Below are 23,536 nucleotides of genomic sequence, written 5' to 3'. Positions count from 1 at the left end.
TTCATTCTCACTGTATTTTCCCAACCTTCTTGCCAATGTCCATGAAAATCCAGGGAGGTGCAATTCCACCCTTGGTGTTGGAAGAAATGAAAGCATTGATTATTCCTAATTGACTTTCCCCACTTTCCCTTTAACAGCGATGCTATGCACACTGAGATGTCTAAACAGGTGAATTTTGTGTTGTGCTCCCTAATGATCAAGCCAAATTGAGTAACTAGAATGCCATTCAAAATGTAGATATTTAATGCAGTAAGACTGATAGAGTGTTTCAACTGCTTAGAGTGTTACCAGATTTCTCTCTCATCATCCCATGTCCCAAGTTAATTGTTCCTGTACTACTAAATAATCATTTGTTTTGTTTATTGCTCCAATCAAGTCAAAACTTAATCCGTGGTAGATGGTAGTTTCTACTTTAGCCAGATGAAGAAGGATTTCTCTGTACTCTATAGGTAATAAAATCATGTTTACATTTTTCACATAATCTTGGAAGAAGTTTTCTCTCATTGTTCTCAGTTTGAAATGCAATGTGCTTAATCAGGAGAGTATTTAATTTCTTTCTATTTTTAGTAGAAAACAGAATTGGCTTGTTTTCTTTTTAGCTGTATTTATATTGTCAGGGCAATCCAGCTGTGGAATAAATGAATCAGATATGTAAAATATCATGTTTAAGGCAGGCAACTTTTTAATGCTCAAAATACCATTGAGAATACTAATACAGGATGCATCTGCATCTGAATTTGATACCTTTTACAGTACAGTATTGGCTGATGCAGTTAAAATTCAGCTTAATATCTACCTAAGTCACAAAAAATACAATTGTTCAGAATGTTGTTAAATGTTTTAAACTACAACAGTCATTTGGATTCCTAATTGCTGATGGAATGCAACCTCAGCACCCTATTGGATACTGAGCCTAGCTTCTGAGACAACTTTTCCTTTATTACAAAAACTATCTACTGTCACCTCTATAATGTCACCTGTGTCTCAGCCAATCTGCTGCTGCAGCCTATATTCCTGGTAATTAACCAGAGGTTAATGTGTCTGCAAGTCGATTGGTGTTTAGGAATCCTCTGTGCAGTTGCATGGCCATACAGCTGAGAGGGAAATGGGCTAAAACTTTCATCTGTCCTGATGTTGCCTTACTGCTGGCCAACATTTAATGTTTCATCCTCCATAAACTGGAGTTAATCCAAAACTTTGCTTTCTATATTCTAAACTGTATCAAGTCCCAATTCCCTGTCACTCCTGTGGTCAGTGACTTACATATCCTTGCAGTCCTGCAACTCCTCATTTAAAATCCCAATCCTTATGCTTAAATACCTTCAAAACTGGAACCTCCATTTTACTACAGCCTTACACGATTCTAGAAATTTATGTTCCTTGAACACTGAACACTTGTGCCATCCCTGTTCTGTCACTTTACTGTGTCTCCAGACTTCTTGGTCTAAGCTCTATATTTGCTTCCTTAAAAGTTTCTACCTCTTTTTAAGACTGCACCTCTTTGAATAAACTTTTAGTCATCTTTCTTATCACTTTTGGTGGCTTGGTATTTTCTGTATTATGCTGTAAAGCACACTGGGATATTTTCCTACACCAAAGGAGAAATACACACTGTTGTTCTAGGAGTGGTGTGTGTTTGACATGTAATTGCATAAAGATGTAAAAGGGACTTAAGGGGCAACCTTTTCACGCAGAGGGTGGTGCATGTATGGAATGAGCTGCCAGAGGAAGTGATGGAGGCTGGTACAATTACAACATTTAAAAGGCATCTGGATAGGTATATGAATAGGTAGGGCTTAGAGGGATATGGGCCAAATGCTGGCAAATGGGACTATGATAATTTAGGATATCTGGCCATATGGACAAGTTGGACTGAAGCGTCTGTTTCCATGCTGTACAGTTTGATGACTGTATATAAGGGAATCGTGTGGTGTTCCACTTATTGAATACATAATGAGGAATCTTTGATGTATCCTAAAGAAGTCTATCACCATAAAGAATACTCAAAAATGTCAAAAAAAAACTGACTTGGACAGTTCTCAGAATTTGTTGAAAGGGCAGTAATGTAGCAGGAACAGAAATTGTTGGCGAAACTCAGCAAGTCTGGCAGCATCTGTCGGGAGAAAGCAGAATTAACATTTCGAGGCCAGTGACTCTTCATCTGCAGTTCTGAGTCACTGGACGTGTAATGTTAACTCTGCTTTCTCCCCACAGATACTGCAAAACCAGCTGAGTTTCGCCATCAATTTCCTATTTTGTTTTAGAGCTCCAGCATTCGCAGTTCTTTGTTTTATATTACTATAATGGAACAACTTCTGTGATTTTATCAATTTAAATAGATGTCATTGTAAACCAGATAAGTACAACACCATGGAATCTTGGACCACAAAGTTTAAATCATCCTTTTAACTTGTATGTATTTCAAACTACTATTCCTAAATTCTGTTGATATTCTGAACCAATATCATATATTTTCCACTGCCACAGTGACCCCACGTTGGAAAGTACTTCATTGACTGCAAAGCATTTTGGGATGACCTGAGATCATGAAAAAGTTTCATAGACACATGTCTTTCTTTGTTTCTATAACCAAAGAAGTAACTATACTAAGAAAAGCTCTTTCTAAACACCTCGGGTCATAAGATCAAACTTCAAAAAACAGTAAATCAAACATATAAATGTAAAAAGATTGACTTGTCAGGATTTTGGGGGGGGGTTTGTTTTCTTGGGCTCATGATGGAGGACAATGTTTGTAAATCCATGATGTATAGCAATACATTAGAGAGACACACACATTTGCAAACATGTAAGACCTTAATGTTTATATGTTGTAGAATTAGGCTACTGTATATAACAAAACAAGATTCGGTGTTTAAATTAATGTCAGGATAGGTCCCTGCAGTGGATTAGTGGGTCATACTGTTCAGAGATTGTGCAGCATCTGATTTGATAAAGGAAATCACTTTTTGTCCAGCGGAACAAACAGGGGACAGCTAACATGAATTCATTTTAGACAAAATCTGGACTCCCTGCTAGATTGTCCTTCCTTTTGTTAAGTATGGGCTGCAGTGTTGCTGCCCCACAGAAATTCAGATTGGAGCAAATAGGTTAGTATCATTGATCTATTTGGCACAAAAGTATTCATTAACTTTCATTATCTGTGTAGAAATGGAACCATGTAGATTAGGAATGTTGAGAATAAAATGTATCCATTTATTCAATACCTTACAAAATTTAAAATATTCATTGCATCTGTTGAAAATATTTTTGTGATTGCTTTCAAATGCACATAACAAACTCACACAAAGAAAGGACATGTACCAAATTTAAAGTGTTTTTGTATAACTTTTAAATATAATTTTAGATGCCTACGAAGTCTTGATTTTGATATTTGCTCAATTATTTAGGCTGTTTGGATATTTTTGTATTTTTATAATTAAAATAGATTATGAAGGTGCAACTTAAAAATTTCTTTCTAGAAATTTTAATTCAGGAATTTGATATTTCCCACATGTAACATAACAGACATCAATATTAGATTTGGTTCTTGCTTTTGATGAACTAAAATCAGTTTCATTTTGTAAGTTGTTTGTGATTGTACATTATGTATTATGGCTCCTTCATCTGAAATATGGCATATGTTGAGATTTTATAGGTGCAAAATTTACATTAAGGTGACATTTATTGTGTGCCTGTCTTTTTCTTCAATGTACCAATAAATAAAACTTTTACTTCTGACTCTTTTTATTTTCATATGAAAGGATATGTTGAGTTTTCTATTTCAATGCAAAGTTGATGTAATTTATTTTATATATTCATGTTTGAAGTGACTGAATTAAATCCTACTTTGGGAGTTTGCACCGTTCTTTGTAAGCGTTATGAAATTTATGCAAACCAAATGTAATGCTATTACATGCAGCTCTTCCTTCCATCTTAATTGTTTCCACAACAGAAAATTATTTTTAGAATTATTTACTTAATGCTGAAAGTATTCATGTAGTTTGTGATATAACACACCAAAACTGCTTTTGTTTGTTCTTACTTATTGGCTATGGTTGACCTTTTTGATTTCTTTTACAGTGGAAAGATGCATGAGTGTAATGCAGTCAGGGACTCAAATGGTCAAGCTAAAAAGTGGAAGCAAAGGCTTGGTTCGCCTTTTCTACCTGGATGAACACCGGACTTGCATTAGATGGCGCCCATCAAGGAAAAACGAGAAGGCAAAAAGTAAGAACATGTTGCTTCTGCTTTTCAATTACTGTACAGTACTTTTATTAAAGCTCATGAGTAAATATAGAATTAAATACCATGTGCTTGAAAATTTTTTTTAAAAAATTTTAGTTTGATACAATAGACAAGCAATTTGCAAACCTTGCATCAAAATTCATGCAGTAACCAAATAAGTGCAGATAACTGAATAAATTGCAGTGCAAAAATCTGTAACATACATAATCTGCTTTAATTGTTAAACTAAATGAGTACATTCTTGAAAGAACTTTAAAAGAGATGGAATGCAAAACAAGGAATAGTGATGTATTCTGGAAGACCATAACTTCTGTCCTGCGTGAAATAATCACAGGTTTAATTGGTCAGAAACATTAAATTGCTACTTCATAGATACTTATACTTTTTTTCCTTAAAACAGCAGACTAATACTCTCATGCCTAGCATTAAAACAAAATCAAGCTGTCTTAAAGCCACAACCATGTTTAATTTAAAAAAAGCATTTTAAAATAAATGGATAAAATTTTAATGTACGGAGCATAGAAACAGGAGTAGGCCAGACAAGCCATCAAGTCTGTTCACTTACACCGTGGCTGGTCATTCACTTTCCCATGCTATCCCATTTCCCTTGATGTCACTTATATCGAGAAAAATGTCAACTTATGCCTTTAACATGCTCAATGATTCAGCTTCCACGGCCCTCTAAGGTGAAGATTCATAACCTTCTGAATGAAGAAGTTCCTCAGTCTTAAATGGCGTTCCCTTATTTTTCGACTATCTTGCCTGGTTCTAAACTCACTAGCCAGGTGAAATATCCTATCTACATTCCCCTGTTGTGCACTATAAGAATTTTCTAAATTTAAATTACATAACATATAATTGTTTGAATCTAGACAATACAGGGGCCCATGTTCCTCAATCTCTCCTCTTAAAACAATTTCATCATCTTGGAGATTAGTTTGTTGAACATCCATTGCACTCCCTCTATGGAAATTATATTCTTTGATAGAGACCAAAACTATACACAATGCTGCAGGTGTGGAGGCTACATACAATTGCAGAAAGACACCTTTATTCCTATGCTTAAATCCCCTTGCAATGAAAGCCAACAGATCTTTTGACTTCTTCATTACTTATTGCACTTGTATGCTAGCTTTTAGTGACTCATAACCAAGAATACAGAGGTCCCTCTGGTCATCAATCCTTCCGAACCACTCACCATTCATCTATTTTTCCACCAAAGTTGAAAATTTCATGTACATTCACATTATGTTCCATCTGCCATGTTCCTTCCCATTCATTTAGCCTAGCCAATTATGCATGAAGTCGTCTTGTATCCTCCTTGCAACTTGCATTCCCACTTAGTTTGTGTCATCGACAAATTTAGAAATGTTAGAATTGGTTGAAGCACCCAAATCATTTATTTTCATTTTGAACAACTGTGGCCCAAGATCCTTGTGGTAGCCCATACAATCTGCTTTCCTGAGAATGATCCCCGTTTTTATAAATTAGCAGTTGATTTCTGAAAACCCAGTGCCTGTGCATTAAAATGATTTACAACTTTTTCTTCATTTTCCAGTTACCATTGATTCCATTTGTAAAGTTTTAGAAGGGACCCAGTCAACTAACTTTCATCGGTATGCTGAAGGGAGCTTTGACCCAAGCTGCTGCTTCAGTGTTTACCATGGCAATCACATGGTGACATTGGACTTGGTAACTTCTAACTGTGAGGATGCACGCACTTGGATAACTGGATTAAAATACCTAATGGCTGGAATCAAAGATGAAGGTTCACTTGCTAAAAGACAGAGAATTCCCAATCAATATCCTTTGCATGTTTGTGTAATACATACCATGTACCAGTTATGTTTAATCTAATTAAGGGAATGCTTCAAATCTTTCTAGTTCACAAATCCATAGTTTAGTTTCTCAATTATCCATGGTTGGTTTGAATTTATAACTTTGAGCCTTTAAGTCAAGTACCATAATCATTTCATCACTGCAGCCATGTCATATTCATGGCCTGTATTTGCATGTACTTGAATTGTTTCACAGTAAATTTCACCACCAGCATTTTTGCTTTGCTAATGTAATACATTTAATTGTAGCACAAAAATAAGCAAACATCCAAATTTGATGGTTTTATTAATTTTACAGCAGAAAAGCATACAAAGATGCATATGGAATAATTTCCAGCATTAGCTAATGTATTGTCTCTGTGTACTGCATTTTGTTTACCCTTAATATCTTTTTGCAAATGGATAAAGCAGATCTTTGAAGAAGCTGACAAGAATGGAGATGGTTTGCTGTGCATTGAGGACATCTATCAACTGATGCATAAACTAAATGTGAATCTACCTCGCAGGAAAATCAGACAGATGTTTCAGGTAAATTGCCTGGTCATAACTGATTAATGCTGGCCAATACCGTTCCCTTCAAATTAAGCATTTATTTCTTGTTTGTATGGAGATGCTAATATATGGTATTTGTACCAGGTTGGAGAGTTTACAAAAACACATTTTTCTCACAGAATTCAAAATGTGCAGAAACGTATCACAATTAGGTCCAGTTGCAGCAATTAGACTGCACTTCACCCAAGGCAGCAAAGGAATAGCCTGTATTTTATAAGTGATAAATGGCATAAGGTGTCACAGTATAATCTGGAAACCACAGACAGAATTTTCACTCTAGTGTGAAGGCAAGAATGGAGGGAGGGAACAAGTAATTTTACATTGCCAACTGATGTGCCAATTTACTAGCACCATCCTGCTTCCAGGCCATTCTACTGGAGATCAAATTGAGGTCTGGGTGGTGGGGGGGAGGCAAGGGAGAGGACAAATAAAGCTAATTGTCAAAGGCTGCCTGGAATTTTCCAGTTGGCTTTTGGGTTGCTAAGTCACGAATAGGCCAGCTGAAGGAGACAACTTTCCAGGATCAGACAAGGGGAGCAGCACTCCAAGCAGGTTTTGAACTCCCCCCTGCTGACCTGGCCGCCAGATCCTCATACACAATGGTTGCCTGGCAGCTTCTTTGAATTCAGATTGTTGAGAAGGCAGCAACATTAGTTAGAGGCACTTTTATCTGCTCTGCAGTGGCAAGTTGTAATTAGAAAATCTCCTATTTGCCCTTCAGCCGCAATAGCTCACACACCATCCTAATTAAAGCATGTTCTCTAATTGGCAAATTCGGATAGAATCACTGCCACTTTACTGTTCTAAACAATGCAGAATAGAGGCACATGCTTGACCCCAACGTCGGGTTCTGTTCCAAAACACAAAATCCTGCCTCAGCAGTCAATAGTACTGCTTATGAACAAATAGACAACAGAAGTACAAAAACAAAGTTGCTGGAAAAGCTCAGCAGGTCTGGAAGCATCTGTGAAGGGAAAAAGCAGAAAAAAACAGAAGGTCTGGTGACCCTTCCTCAGAACTGTTCGCATTTCCTTAGACTGGACTCCAACTCATGAGGAACGTCCTTTCTGTGTTATCCATGTTATCAATACATATTGAAAATAATTGAAATTTCAGTTTGGCTTATGATCAAGTTCGCTCAAATCAGGTAAAGGTGTTTTATATATATAGAAAACTAAGGCACATAGGCAAGGAGAAAGGGTGTGGAGAAAGAACTCATTATCTTATTTTGTTACTGGAATGCAGTTAAGTTCCACCACTCTGTACTTAGTTGTACACTAAAACAGACTTTTTTGCATTCAGTTGGCAAAACTATTTAGAACATGGCTGTTTGTGTAGCTCTACTATGGGTCACAGAATTTGCAGCAACAGAGTATAATCTTGATTTGGCAGAAACTACTTTGCCTTTAGCTGTAGAAGGGACATACAAACAGACTTATGTACATTCAAAGCATCCACTCCTTATTTTAATATAAAACTGGTGCTGAGCACATATTCTATTCAAGCTTTTCATTAAATATACTGAGTTAGCATGATTCAAGACCCCTTATTTCCATTTTCCATTGAATAAAATTTGGTTGTAATTTTCCCTGAAAACTGAACTTAATCTTAACTATCCCTTCACCAGGACCTCTAGTCATCCTAACATGAAAGAACAAAATTGTGCCTGTAGTTCAGTGAGAGTTCAAATAGTTGAAGGCCTGGAGATTGAATTTAATCAATCATCAGACAGCTTAAGTTGATATCCTAAATTAAATGGAAAATATCAGCTTACACTACACTCCAGAAATTGAGATGGATTCTCAGTATATAACATAAGGATCAAATCTTGTGGGAGGAGGACTTATGCCTGCGTATAACGTAAAGTTATTTGTATATGTATCACAATTTAATACAAGTGATGAATAAAGATTGTTTGCATTTTTAATATGTTATGACTGTTAGAAGTATGTAGAAGTGTCCTTGAAAGAGAGAGATTTCAGGGAAACAATGATGAATTGAGTTTTTTTCAATCTTTTTGTCAGTTTATCTTGACAAAATGCGTTTTACTAATGTATAACATACAATGGAATGTTCCCAATGAAGTCTTTCTTTCAATCATACTTTTTTTAAAAATGTTATATAGCCAAATAAAGAAATTGCTATTATTTTCTTTTCTAAAAATGTCTTTGAGGTGAAAATATATTTTCATCTTGTGATACTGATTTAGTGATTTTATTATCAGTAAAGACCTAAATAAGTCTAAAGGTTTTGTCTAATCTTTTATAAATAATCAATAAGTAATAGGCATTATGTGTAGTGATATCAGACCAATACAGGAAACATAAGACAATAATTTACCAAAAAAAAAGCTTAAGACATTTTTGAAAAAAAAACTAAACTAAAATCCCCTTTCACTCAGGGTCTTGTAATGATTTGATGATTCTTCAAGGATTAAAGCAGAATCAATTTCTCCAATTTTCAGGTGACCTTTACCGCCCATCACTTCATATTTTTGACATGTATGCTTTTTCAATTTTTTGCAAGGTTGACAGCCAAGCTGTGAGAGGTTAAAAATTATTGGACCTCTTCATTTCATTGGCAAGTAGATATACAAAGTGACAGAAATGGGTAAATTGCTGCATTTCAACCTTGTGTAATGTCAAACTAACTGTCTGCCTCTATTTTTTAACTATGTGATTACCATAGCTAGAAAGGACCAGAAAGCTCAAACAGAATGAGCACATGGCATTTATATGTTGCAGCAAGAAGATTCAAAAGGAATGCTTAAAATTTAGCTAAAGGCAAACATCATGATGCATAATTATCAGTTCAGCCTATTGCATTTTATGCTAAATACATTTAAACACTTCTTTACTAATCTTTTCAGTGAGAAAATATCTGGAATGGTGCACCAAAATATGACATATGTTACCTAAGACCATGTAAAGGCAACTGAAAAGTTTAATGTGCAAGTGATATTCTTTATATGTTTTACATGTTTGAGGCTGGAGTAGCTTGGGTCAATTAAATTATTTATTAAATATATATTTATTACCCTCAATAGAGGCTGTATTTTCAAAGGTGTAACAATACCACGTTGCCAGACAATGTTTGAGAAAAGTACTAATTTCCTTTCTAATGTCCTTTAAGGACATTTTTGATGTTTTCAAAATTAGTATGTTGGACACAGTCAAATACAGTAACTGAATCAGTTGCTGATATTCCTTCATAAATTTAATGAAACTTGAAAAGCAGAGAGTGCGCCGATTGTGATATCATTATTAATATATGACAGAATTATACAGCTGATTCTCAATAAAGCAGAAAAAGAGCTAACACAATGTCATAGAAGCTTACAGCCCAATGGCCTTAACATTGACTTCACTAGCCTCAAAGTCCCTCCACCCCCAGCATTATCCCATGTCCAGCCATCTCCTCCTGACCTGACCTAACCTTCCCATCTTCCTACTCACCTGTCCACACCACCCTTCCCACAGACGTATCACAATAACTCCTACATGCATCCACCTATCACATATACTCCTACCCTTCTCCCCAGTCCTACCCCGCTCCATTTATTTCTGGGCTCCCCTCCCCCTCGCCAGTCCCGACGAAGGGTTTCAGCCCGAAATGTTGACTTTCCTGCTCCTCCGATGCTGTCTGACTGGCTGTGCTTTTTCAGCCTCACACGTCTAGACTCTGGCTTCCAAGTCGTAGAAGACAACTTTCCCATGATGGTACTGTCAGTGACTTTGATATAAATATGATCATAAATTTGCTTTTGCAAAACCTTCTTCACAAATGCATTAGAAATTTGATCTTTTAAGTCGTAGAAGACTGTTCAGTTAATGCAATAGATAGAATTAGATTTTACTGCTTGAACTGTGAATACCTGATTGTGATTAAACAGCAGTAAGCTAATTGACTATTTAGGGTTACCGGTGTGACAGTCACTATTTTAAACTGTTTGTTATTGGACATATAGCACTTTATTGTCAGTTTTAAGAATTTACGGGCAGAATCCTATTAGGCTCTGAATGTTGTGGGCTGTGGTGAGATGAATGGTAGAATTGGGCTGGGATGTTTGATGAGGCCCATCTTGTTACATCGTGTACTGCTTTTCTCAAGCAGCATGGTGGGATTGTCTCTAGCAGTGGCACATTGCGAATTGATACTCACAATTACTTGTTAAACACTTTGTTAACAGCCCATCTCGCCACATGAATATTCTGGTTATGATCTTATGAAACTTGCCATACAAACTAGCTGTTGAGAACACTCAACGTGGAAACCAGAGCAGGTTCTTTAACTTGCCGCTTACTCCAAAAGGCCTTCATGTTGAACGCTAAGCACTAAGGTCTGGAGCACACTCCATTGGCACTACCATATGCATCTCACATTGATTGATTGATTGATTGTTTGTCATGTGTACATAAATACAATGAAAAGCTTTGTTTACAAGCAGTTCAGGCAGATCACAGCAAGTAAAGGATGCACAGATCAAAAAGACTTAGAGGCATACAGGTTACATTGCAGGTTACATTATTTGAGGCTAGAGTACATTCAGCAGTCTGATAATGTCCAGAAAGAAGTTCCTCCTGAACCTGCTCGTGCATGTGTTCAGGCTTCTGTATATTCTGCCTGACGGAAGAGGTTATAGGAGGCCTTTGTCAGGGTGCGATGGGTCTTTGATGATGTTGGCCACCATGCCGCAGCAGCAAGTCATATAAATAGAGTCCATAGATGGAAGGTTAGCTTCTGTGATGGTCTGTGCTGTGCACACCATCTTCTATAGATTCTTACGGTGCTGGACAGAGCAGTTGCCATACCAGGCCATTATGCACCTGGACAGTATGCTTTCAATGGTGTATCTGTAGAAATTGGTGAGGGACCTTATGGACATGCCAAATTTCCTGCGCTGCCTGAGGAAGAAGAGGCATTTTTCTGCCTTCTTGACTGTCACATCTACGTGGGAAGTCCAGGACAAGTGGTTGGTTATTGTCACTCCAAGGAACTGGATGCGGTTCATTCTCTCAACCTCAGTTCCCTTGATATAGATGGGGGCGTGCTCTCCTCCTTTCTTTCTGAAGTTGATGATCAGTTCTTTAGTTTTGCCGACGTTGAGAGCTATTGTTTTCATTGCACCATGTCACCAAGCCCTCTATCTCCCTTCTGTATTTGACTCATCATTGTTAGATATCCGTCCTGCTACGGTGGTGTTGTCAGCGAAATTGTAGATGGCGATCGTTCGGAATTTGGTAATTCAATCGTAGGTGTAAAGGGAGTACAGTAGCAGGCTTAGGACTCATTCTTGGGGGGGCATCCATGGACATTTGCACCTGATATATGCCAGCCTAAGAGCCTTCATGGTTCACTACCAAGATGCTTCTGCATTTCACTGCTTCGCCTCAGGCTGGACTGGATCAGTCCGCATTTCTGGGCTCTTTGCTCATTCTCATAGCATTCACTTTAAGCCTACTGGCTGCTCCCAGCATCTCTTGTATTGCCATGCCTTGTCTTTTTGCACTTTAGCCCCTCAGCCAGAGATAACCAGGTCATATAATTACTGAGATAACAAGGTGTAAAGCTGGATGAACACAGCAGGCCAAGCAGCATCAGAGGAGCAGAAAGCTGACGTTTCGGGTCTAGACCATTCTTCAGAAACGTCAGCTTTCCTGCTCCTCTGATGCTACTTGGCCTGCTGTGTTCATCCAGCTCTACACCTTGTTATTTCAGATTCTCCAGCATCTGCAGTTCCTACTATCTCCATATAATTACTGTCTTGCCATGCCATTGGGCAAAGGCACAAAACCAGAAAGTTTATCGTGGCTGTCAGCAGGTATTAATCAAGTCAAGGGATTGCCGACACAGTAAGTCAAGGGCAGCCTGCAGTAGCAGTACAGGGCCCTGCTCGATGTGGTCAGAGCCAGGATCTTCTCTTCATTAGGAGCAAGAAGACGAATGATGGGCAGCCCTTCACCCGAGTTGGTTCTTTTTGCCATATTGTGGACTGTCTTGGAATGAGAGGAAAGTATTACAGAAGCTGAAAATGGGTGGCACAGCTGTTACTGTTGATGCATTTGTGGAGGTGTCCTGCGTGGTGTCACAGAATAACATGTGGTGAATGGAGAAGATGTTAACAATAATGAGACTAGTTCAAGCATGAGTCTCGATTGGAGTGGGTACGTTACAGGGATAGAGTATGAGAAATCAGAAGGAGGATGGTGGCACTCAAGCCAGCAGACTAGAGAAGAACCATGATCTCCTTCCTGCAGTGTTGGATGTTCCTCCTGATGACAGAGAGTGCTTGAACCTGGATGGCAACGTCAGACCAGGCTGGCATGTTCTGAAGAAGGGTCACTGGACCTGAAACATTAACTCTGATTTTTCTCCACAGATGATGCCAGACCTGCTGAGATTTTCCAGCAATTTCTGTTTTCATTCCTGATTTCCAGCATCCGCACTTCTTTTGTTTTTTTTATTTGGCATGGCCTGGTGTTGTGACTTCCGCTGCTTATCCTGGGAAAGAGGAAGTCTTTCCAGTGCACCACCCTGTCCAACAGGAGCTCCAGGAACATGCCACAAAGCGGTGCTTGTCTGTCTGCATGATGGGCCTTTACAGATGTCTCCAGCATCAAATTGCCAGTCAATTCCGGGATCTCTGGTTAGGGGCAAGTTATTTCAGGAATGGTGCATGGTAAGATATGGTAGAAATCGGATGTGTAGCCCACCATTGGGACAGCAACAGTGATTAACGCAGTGAGATTTGTATAATTTGGCATGAAAAGACGATTGGCCTCACAGCATGAATCAGTTTACAGACTTGATGCGACTTGCACCAAGCCAAAAATAACCTAAGATTCAGCCCTATCTACTTTACCACCTACTTTAAGTTGAGGTGTATTTTGTGTATGCTTTCTCATGTAGAATACATTGTGCACATATTTTGTCACCAACAGCTGTTGAAGGTTCTTTGAACTGGACAGTAAGCAAACTGGACAGCTGGTTTGCAGTATAAGGGAATGTCAACATTGTATGTTCAATTCCCACATTGGCTGAGGTTACCATGAAGGACTCTCCTTCTCAACCTCTCCCCTTGCCTGAAGTGTCGTGACTCTTGGTTTAATCCACCACCCGTCATCTCTCCTTGATGAGAGAGCAGCCTGTGGTCTGGTAGGCCTTTGACACCTTTACTGTTGATGTTAAGATTCATTGACATGATTCACTGTTTTTGTGAAATGATTACTTACAATAGAATAATTCATTTATAACGTATTTCAACTATTGTAAGAGAAATCTTTCCATGTGGGATAATCTATTAAAAAAATTCACACTTTTATTACTAGCTTTGTGTGCTAGAAACTTAAACTATTATAGATACTGACAACGGATTTATTTTTGTGCCCTGCTTCTATGCATGGCATAATAAAGGAGGATGTGCACTATTTCACTTTGGGAGATGGGGAAAGAAAGGTAAAGGAAAACTGGCAGAAATTAATCATTTATGAGTTCACCTTGTTGATCAAAAACAGCCAATAACACAACATGGAAACTGACTGCCATTAACATGATGATTGCAAGTAGTTGTTGAGTGGGGTGAAAAACAAACAGTTCAGATTGTTGTGGAAAAATGAAAATATATCCAAAATGTCCTCAGAAAAAGGAAATCAAAAAATGTACACCATAACTTGAAGTCTTTGTTTTTAACTACACTGGAGAATGAGAGGTCTTTTATCTTATTTTTCTTTCCTTCATAGGAAGCTGACACAGATGAAAATCAGGGCACATTAAATCTTGAAGAGTTCTCTGTGTTTTATCAGATGGTGTCTTTGCGACGGGATCTGTTCCTACTTGTGAAGTTTTACAGTGACAGGAACGACTATCTAACTGTGGAAGAACTTACTCAGTTTCTCACATCGGAACAAAAAGTAAGTTAGCCAAGCATTGTGTACATTAAAACTTTATTTTAGACTACATAAACTTTGAGCTGTTCCCAGCTATTCAGCAAGCTGGTATGGAGCATGATGAGAAAGAGGAAATTGAAGGGAGGAGGCAATCTAAATAGCTCCTTTTTGCCTATGGTGCCCAGAAAGCAGTCATCAAAATGCAATATCAGCAGTCAATAAGAAATAAAAATTCCAAACCAAACTTGAAAATCAAATATGATGATGCAGAAATCAACTAATCACCTATGTGCAGTCCTTGAGTGTCAGTCTTATGTGCCTTTGTTTGCCCTAGAATATCCATGAAGTGGTACCCAGTGACTATGGTGCAAGTGGTAAAAGGCTGCCAAGTTTTAACGGAGGATACTGAAGATGGTCTTGGAGGATGACCTCCAGCAGATCTGGGTCTATATGGCCCAGTTTTAGACTTCATTGTCTAGGCATGGGCAAGAATAGTGGAGAGGTAAGGGTGGGAGAGGATTATTGTCTTCCTGGGAGGGAAGCAGGAGCCACTATCACTCACCTGTAACAATATTTCAACAATTGTTGTAATATGGTGGTGTGGATATTGCTGGACAACGGTGACACCCTGCAAAACCTTCTGCAGATGTAATCCAGACTGCAAGCCAGACATTGGTTCAGGACTCCTCCATATTACTTGACATTGACTGAAGGCATTTTAGTTGTACGAATGCATTATATGGTAAATATTCATTAACACACTTCTGTTGATCATTTGTCATCATTTCAGTCCTCTGCAAAAGAATTTTTATGTGATTCCACCCTCTAGTGGGCTGATATCTGTACTATCCATGCCTCCTCAACTGGCTGCAGCCTACTTGTGTTCAGTGTCTCACCACATGTGAATATGATCTTGAGGCTATTCTCTAAAATGTATACAGTGTCAACACTGGAGCTGGTGGTGCAGTGGGAAATCAAGTGGTGGTGCTTCATTACTCAATAGTCTCCTCAGCTGTTGCCTGGCCGCACTTCTTGGGCATTTGAATGCGCTCAAATATAAAGCTATAGTTTGGGGATGGTGGTATAATTAAAGGTTCATGTGCTATTTGTATATAAGAAGAAAGCAGATGCTGAGGAAGTCAGATATAAGTCAAGAGAAAGATTACTTCTGAGAATACCATCATCTTTATCATTTCAGCTGGTCAAGGCCTCAGCAATGACTTTCCAATAATTCTGAGCACTGTCTTCACCATGGGCTTCGAATATGCAGTTTCATCTGCCTTCCATGGGCTGGCTCCTACTGCCTTCAATTGTGAACCACTTTGTCTCGCAGAAAAGATGCTGTGTATCAGTGAATGTTGTGCAATGTTCTCACCTGTTTATTCCAGTCATGGTTGAATAACTGGCAATGTGCAATCTGAGAGATTTGAATGTGAGGCTTGATGTAGTGCTAAGTACATGAAGTGAGATAAAGTATTTAAATGTCAGTTCTGAGGTCTGATGAAGAGACTTTGGTGATTAGGGAAAAGTGGCTGAGGATATTGCATTTTGGAATGCATTCATTAATCTTGACCACTCAAGGGAGGACATTAACAGTTTGCAGCACTGCATCCATGTTGTCAGGTCTGGTATTCATCTCCATAGCTATTGAGGTCCACAGCCATTTGATGAGATGTCTGGGGTGTTGGATAAGATAATGATATGAAAGAGTTAATCTGAGCTATGCTGAAACTTTACCCACTCTGATATATAAAACACAACCACTGGGCAAAGCATCCATCAGATCGAGGTAATTTGGGCAATCATATGCAGTTCAGGCAACTGCAGATGGGAGTCTGGCCCAGTTTCCTGATGAAACAACATGTGTATTACCTACCTCTCATTAGTAATAATCAATATACCTAAAAGTTAATGCAACCTGTGTATTGTTACTGAGATGGAATAAACTGCATCCTGCTATTGAGGACAGCTTCTTCTGATGGAACATATTTGTGGCTCATTCTTCAGCACAGAGGACTAGGAAGTCCGTGGACTGGCATAGGAAGAAGGATTGGTTGCAGCACTCTCCCAACACACACGGAGGCAGCACATTACTTATATAACATGAGGGCCTTTCTCCCCCACCCTAAAGATATATGACACTCATGCTTTCCATCTCCTCATTCAAAGTCTCCAGTGCAGTGTTAATGAAATCTGGAACCCATTCCTCATTAAACAAAAAACTGAAAGAACTGTGGTTGCTGGAAACCAGAAATAAAAACCAAAACAGAAATTGCTGTAATAACTCAGCAGGTCTGGAAGCATCTGTGGAGAGAAAGTAGAGTTACTGTTTCAGGTCCAGTGTGACGCTTCTGTTCTGAGGATTTCTGTCTTTGCCCATTCCTTATTCTTTTCCAGTTCTACTCTCTTCAACCACAAGTCCTGGCAACTACTTCATTCACAATGCAAAGCTACTTTAAAACATACAAGCTCTCTTTAAAAAGTGTTTGCAAATTTAATTAGTACTAGATACATATCATATTGGCTCCCTGCTGATGTGTTCAGCCAACAACAGCATAGGATGCAGAGCTTATTCAAATCAACAGGGAGCAGAAAGTTGTGCTACACGCATTGCAATGAATAGTTGTGGATAAACTGTATGTCAATACCCCAAGAACAATTTTCAGAGGCTGTTCAATTCAAAGATGAGATGGTGACATTGTGGTTATGTTACTAAACTAGTAATCCAAATTAAATTTTGGAAACAAGGGTTCAAATCCCTACCATTGCAATGGGATAGTTAATTTAAATTGAATTAATAAACATGGAATTGACAGCTAGTTTCAGCAATGATGACTATAAAATTTGTGGTAGAAACCCATTTGTGGTTCACTATTGTCTTTCAAGGAACTGAATTTGTCTCCCTTACTTGGTCTGTTTTATATGGGCTGCAGACTCACAGAAATGTGGTTGAATTTTATTGGCCTGTGAAATAACCTAGCAGGCCTCACATTTCACAGGCAATTAGGGGTAAGTAACGAATGCTCACCTTGTTAATGACTTTGGTATCGATGAAAGAATAATCTTTTTTTGAACAAAAATAGCCCTAATTTCATGTGTCTACTTAAAATATTCAAACTTTCAGGAATTACATTGATTGGAGTTATCTCGCACTTAGTTTATACTGCTTATAATCAGATTAGAGATTAGGTCAATCTCATTGTATTTTTATCAGACCAACGGTGTATTTTGTTTTCAAGTAAAAATCCTAAACTAATATTTATTCTTCACACAGATGACAAATGTGACATTAGAATTTTGTATGGACATTATAAAGAAGTTTGAAGTCTCTGAGGAAAACAAGAAACAAAATGTCTTAGGTGTTGAAGGTAATTGGATTAGTTAACTCTTTTAATGTCTTTTTTTTGCTGTAGCATTAATGGGTTGGAATTTAGCCAAATATTTTCTCTTGCATCTTTATTTCCCCTTGATGATCTGATTGGACAATCTGGGCTTTTTTCTAATTTAACATTAAATAGCACTAGAAATGCTTCAAATACTATGAAAATTATTTGCATATTCATTGCATCACATGATTTTATCCTTCTTTATGCAGAGAAAAATAAGTTCCTATCAGGCTAAAATGTTGATATTTTTGTAATTCTTTGTAAATTAATCAGTTTAGTAACATCAACATTTGAGGTAACGGTTTTGATACTAATTGTATCAAAGATAAGGGCCTGGATATTCCAGACAGAAGTATCGTTATTAGATTGCCATTGCATTCATAAATTGCCTTGACTTGATGCTGTATGCATTTCGACCAGTGCCTTTGGAGCCCAGCTTCCCCAGAAATGAACAGCATCCATCAGGGGACACCAATGAGGGAGAAAGGAGTTGAAGGAAGACACTTGCACTTTTTTATGGTACCCAGCTGATTCGGTTTGAAAGTTAGTGAATGGATAGCTGCAGAGTTGGGGGAGTGTGAATTCAGGTCTGATGAGTGTTTTAGTCGAGTCACATCAGGGGGTGATTTGATTGGCGGGATGGGGGGTGTTGCTAGGTGGGTGGAAGGGAGGAATAGTCCAATGCATTGGGCGAGACAGGTAATGGTGCATTAGGAGTGAATAGTTGGCTCAGGGGATGGTCAGGTTAGGGGAGATAGTTGGGTTGGGATGGGAAGTTACTCGGGTGGTAGGTGGTGCAGTGTAGTTATTGGGAGTAAGGATAGTTTTGTAACTATTCTGATATTAGACAAGGTTTTATTCTGTCTAAAATTTCCTGAATTACTATCTGTGTAAATACTGCAGAACTGTGTGAATGTTAGCTCAGAGCCAGAGGCAGAGAGTCCAGTGGGCAGGTAAATGGCTCATTGGAAGTTGAAAATCCCTCTGAGTTACTACATAGGTCACCTTGTCAGGGTTCCTCTGGCTCCCGAGAGCAATATTTGGGTCTAACAGGGCCTTTCAAATCAAAGCTAATCTGAGGTACTTGCCTTGGTGGTGAAAATCTGGTCCTGTGTATTTGAAGATAGTAGGAACTGCTGATGCCGGGGAATCTGAGATAACAAGGTGTAGAGCTGAATGAACACAGCGGGCCAAGCAGGAAAGCTGACATTTCGAGTCTGGACCCTTCTTCAGAAATTTCTGAAGAAGGGTCCAGACCCGAAACGTCAGCTTTCCTGCTCCTCTGATGCTGCTTGGCCTGCTGTGTTCATCCAGCTCGACACCTTGTTATCCCTGTGTATTTGAACTTTGAATTTAAAGTATGCCATCTGCTGGTTGATTTAATATGTAGTTTAAGTATTATTTACAATCGTTGCCCATAGTAATTTCAAAAAATAGCAATATCAATTTTTAAAAGAGCATAAGAATTTCAGGGAAATTAGTTTCAACATCCAGAACCCAGAAAAATCCCATCAAGCACCAACATTTAATACAATATGTTTCTCTAAACGTACAATTTTGGGTCATACTAAAACCTCAGGATAATGTTACAGTATATTAGTGTCTCTGGGATTACAAGAAGCTCGCATCTGAGTTAGTGACTTCTACAGAATGAGCTAAAGCTTGCAGAGTGCAAAGACAAAGTCACATATCTGAAAGAACTTTTAACTGTAATGGGTCATGACTGTTTAGTCAGCTGAAGGCAGATTCAAATTCTCTTGGAGTCAGAGTTGGAACGGAGAAGCAATTGTTTAAAAATAAAGATGATTGCGATATAGTTCAGCGATTAAAGTTTAATCTGTTCCATACAGAGTACTAGCAACATAAATTCCCAGAACATTACAATTACGACTGCACTTCAGTTATCTTTCATTGGCTACAAAATTATGGCATATCCTGAGATTGTAAACGATATTTTTTACATAAAAGTTATTTTTTAATGTAAAGATGTCACAACACTTTTTGCAATGTAAAATATCTTAATCAACAAATACCTTTTATTGGTGAATCCTAATTGGATCATAACATTTTGAGCCTGCATTGGGACATAGAAAATGATAGGCACTGAAAGAACAATAGAATGCAAAAGAAATTATGACAACCAGACACCAAAACAAACTAAGAGGCATGCAATTGAACCAATAAACTCAAAACTATTAAAGGGAGTGGAAACTGAGATTAAATACCTGGAGTTAATACAGACATGTTTGGCTAAAATAGCTACTTCTTGTGCTACAATTTCTATTCTGTTGTGATAAAGGCGACCTATTGTTCTGATCCTGAAATCAAAGGAAAATTGGAGTAGCTATCCTGAAAAATCTGTATAGAACTTGCATATTGTTTTAAAAATGTGTTTAGGCCATTTGAGATTTCCACTCAGACAGCTGAAATGTACAGAGTTGTTTGTTGGATTTTAGTAGAGTATCAATAGACATTGTACTAAACCTTAACAAACTTAGAAAACACAGAGAAGCTCCGCAGGGTCTAGTAGCATCAGAATTCTGAAAGGAAGGTCATACTGGACTCCGAACGTTAACTCTGTTTCTCATTACGGATGCAGTTAGGCCTGCTGAGTTTCTCCAGCATTTTCTGTTTTTCAGATTTCTAGCATCTGCAGTTTTTTGCTTTATTTTTTGTACAATACCTTATTCGCAAGTCTTTTCCAAAAGGATGGTATTTCCTTTCCTCCTATTCAAAATTACATTACTTTATCCTGCAGATTTACTAGCAGCACAACCTCAAAAGACCAACTAATTTAGTAGTAGGCAATACAGTCTCCAATATCAATGTAATGTATCCTAGTCATGTATATTATTAAATCAAAGCCAGTAATGTTCATTCATTCAGCACAATAAGTAAGGACCCACGTTTGGATATCTGGAGAAGCAGCACAATGCTGCAACTATGCAATAATGGATGAATAACTCTTGCCTAAACTCATATATAAAAGTGTTTTGGACATTTGAGATTCCCAATTACACATTGAGACTGATAGACTTTTTGTATGATTGCAGCATTCTATACCCCTGGCTGACTTTTAACAATTAAGCTATTGAACTGAATAGGTTTAATTTCACAGGAACATGTTAATTTTGGTCTGTCTGAAAAGAAGGATTGCAACAAAAATCTGCTTTTACCTGGTTTATTAATTCTCCTTTTGCATTTAGGTTTTACTAACCTCATGCGCAGTCCTGCATGTGATATATTTAACCCTTTGCACTATGAAGTTAATCAGGATATGGATCAGCCATTGTGCAACTACTTTATTGCTTCATCGCACAACACGTACTTGACAGGGGATCAACTCCTTTCCCAGTCCAGTGTGGATATGTATTCCTGGGTGCTGCAGGCTGGGTGTCGCTGCGTTGAAGGTAGTTATAAAGTGATTGCTTCAAATTATATCTACAGTATTCATATTCTGAGAAGCCTGGTAAATCCATCAATACTGTATTCTCCGGGGACAAGTTTGGTTCCACATCTGCTCCAACTTTAATGATAGAGGAACTTTTTATGTAGGATGCCTCCTAAAATGGATCTTACTGCTGAAGCAGTTGTTCCAATTTTATAAATTACGTAAATTGAACAGGTTCTCATTAGAAAACACAATCTTGAGAGAGATGATTTGAATGATAATGTGACATTCTAAATGGACTAGATAATATACACCATGGCAATCTATTTTAAATTGTTCATAAAAGTTGCACTAGAGGATACAGCCTGTTCTTGAAGTGAAGAAAGTTCAAAGCCAACTTGCAAACAATATTTCAGAAAGTGACTGGACAATTCATGGAATAGATTCCATAAGGAGATTTTGGAAGCAATTAATATTGAGTCATTGAAGTATAAGCAAGATTGATTTCTTTCAGAAAATAACATTTTGGAAAACAGTAAATGAATAATTTTCACCACAATGTTTTAAGTAAATCATGCTGGGGGGAATGGGGCAGGTACGATGCATTTGAATGTATGATTCTCAAAGTTTTCTACAACTAGGTTTTCCTTGTGTCATTTGTAAATCTATTTTCGAATAGTTGAAATTATTTACTACGATTAAGTAACAACTGCTTTAACATTGTAATATGGGATTACCAAAGTGGTAGAAGGTAAACTAGATAGACCTCATTCTTTCCATCACCTTAGCAATGTCTATAAATCTATCTGTTGAATAATTTTTTGTACCTAAAGTGATTTTCAGCTTTCCCAGTGCGCATACATCGTATCTTTCCAATGTCTCTGTATACTTTGCATCCAACTGTTGAAAGTGCAGCAATCTCGGAACACCTGGAAAATATAAAATTCCAGGACCAGTGGTTTTGTTTCATATATCATTTGGTATGGTTATCCAGCTAATGCCTTTAATCTGAGATAACAAGGTGTAGAGCTGGATGAACACAGCAGGCCAAGCAGCATCAGAGGAGCAGGAAAGCTGACGTTTCGGGCCTAGACCCTTCTTCAGAAAAAAATCTACTTTAATCTACTTTAATCTACTCCTTTCATATGCCCTTTTCTCATTCAAGTATTTATCCATTCTCTTTGAAAGTTACTGCTGAATCTGTTTCAATCACCATTTCAGAAAGGGGGGCCAAAAAAGTCTCCTTCCAGATGTGGTAAGATAAATAGCAGCTGAAGTGTTTTTCATGTATGTGTAAATGCAGCAAGAATGAAAAATCAGTTCTCAAAATTGAGAAAAGCTCCCACAATTTTCCCTTCAAGCTTTAAATGAGGACTTCAGAAGCTCACCCTTGCGTGATAACTGACTTATTTCCATATATCTGTATATCATTAATACTCCAACTCGCCCTTTTCACATCGCACTTCCAATTCTCCTTTCCTCCATTGAGAATCTGGATGTGCAAAAAGTCAACAGGTAAAACAGAGCAGGTACCTGGAGGCTGCAGCTTGCCAAATGCTTGTGCCAGCCACCATGCAACTGCTTCTTCTGCACAAAGTCCTGCATGGTCCATGGCCACTATTGTCCTCAACCCTTCACTCACAAAACTTGGCATCAGCAGGCCACCAGCCCTTCACCTCATTATCATGCTTGCTGTCAGATAAACTCAGCCACTATTTAAAGCTTTCAACACTTGACTTTGAAGCTAATAGACATCTGTGACTGCATTCATCTCCAGGTTGTTCTGTGCACTTGGACAGTCATATGTCTAATGTATCTACACAGAATGTTTTTGCACTAACATGGGCACAGGCATGTTATGGCTCTGAGCTTGCTTTGTTAGCATTCACTGACTTTAACACTTAATGGATGCATCCAGTCCGTGTGTTATGGCTGTGTTTTAATAGTGCACACTGACTTTAACACTGAGTTACTATGCAGCTTGTATTGCTTTTTAGCTCACAAGGTCTTGAGTGCTCAGTTACAGGGAGGCAACTGTACTGGTGGGGGGCGTTAAACAGACAATCAGTCAGTTAGAGAGGACATGGACATGTTACTGTGTGGTGTTGTGTTACATCAACATCAGAGCTGCAGCATGTTACACCAACTTTCGTGACAAACACACTCCATATCATTCAACCACATGGCCATATCTGAAGTGAGGGAGGACTCTCATCACTCAGAGTATTGCCACAGTCC

General features: G+C 38.2%; 1 protein-coding gene across 1 annotated transcript in view; it reads left to right on the top strand.

The window, feature by feature from the left end:
* Positions 1-3,058: 3,058 nt before the first annotated feature.
* Positions 3,059-23,536, top strand: part of plch1 (phospholipase C, eta 1) — a 79,979-nt gene continuing 59,501 nt past the window's right edge. The window contains exons 1-7 of the mRNA XM_048604606.1: positions 3,059-3,107; positions 4,081-4,227; positions 5,804-6,046; positions 6,481-6,611; positions 14,375-14,545; positions 17,796-17,889; positions 21,114-21,317. Of these exons, the coding sequence (XP_048460563.1) occupies positions 3,059-3,107; positions 4,081-4,227; positions 5,804-6,046; positions 6,481-6,611; positions 14,375-14,545; positions 17,796-17,889; positions 21,114-21,317 (1,039 nt within the window). The remainder of the gene's footprint in view (positions 3,108-4,080; positions 4,228-5,803; positions 6,047-6,480; positions 6,612-14,374; positions 14,546-17,795; positions 17,890-21,113; positions 21,318-23,536) is intronic.

This window comes from Rhincodon typus, chromosome 13 (genome assembly GCF_021869965.1).
Source record: "Rhincodon typus isolate 14 chromosome 13, sRhiTyp1.1, whole genome shotgun sequence".
NCBI lineage: Eukaryota > Metazoa > Chordata > Chondrichthyes > Orectolobiformes > Rhincodontidae > Rhincodon > Rhincodon typus.
Note: the sequence above shows the minus strand (reverse complement) of the source record. Positions and strands in the feature narration are given on the sequence as shown.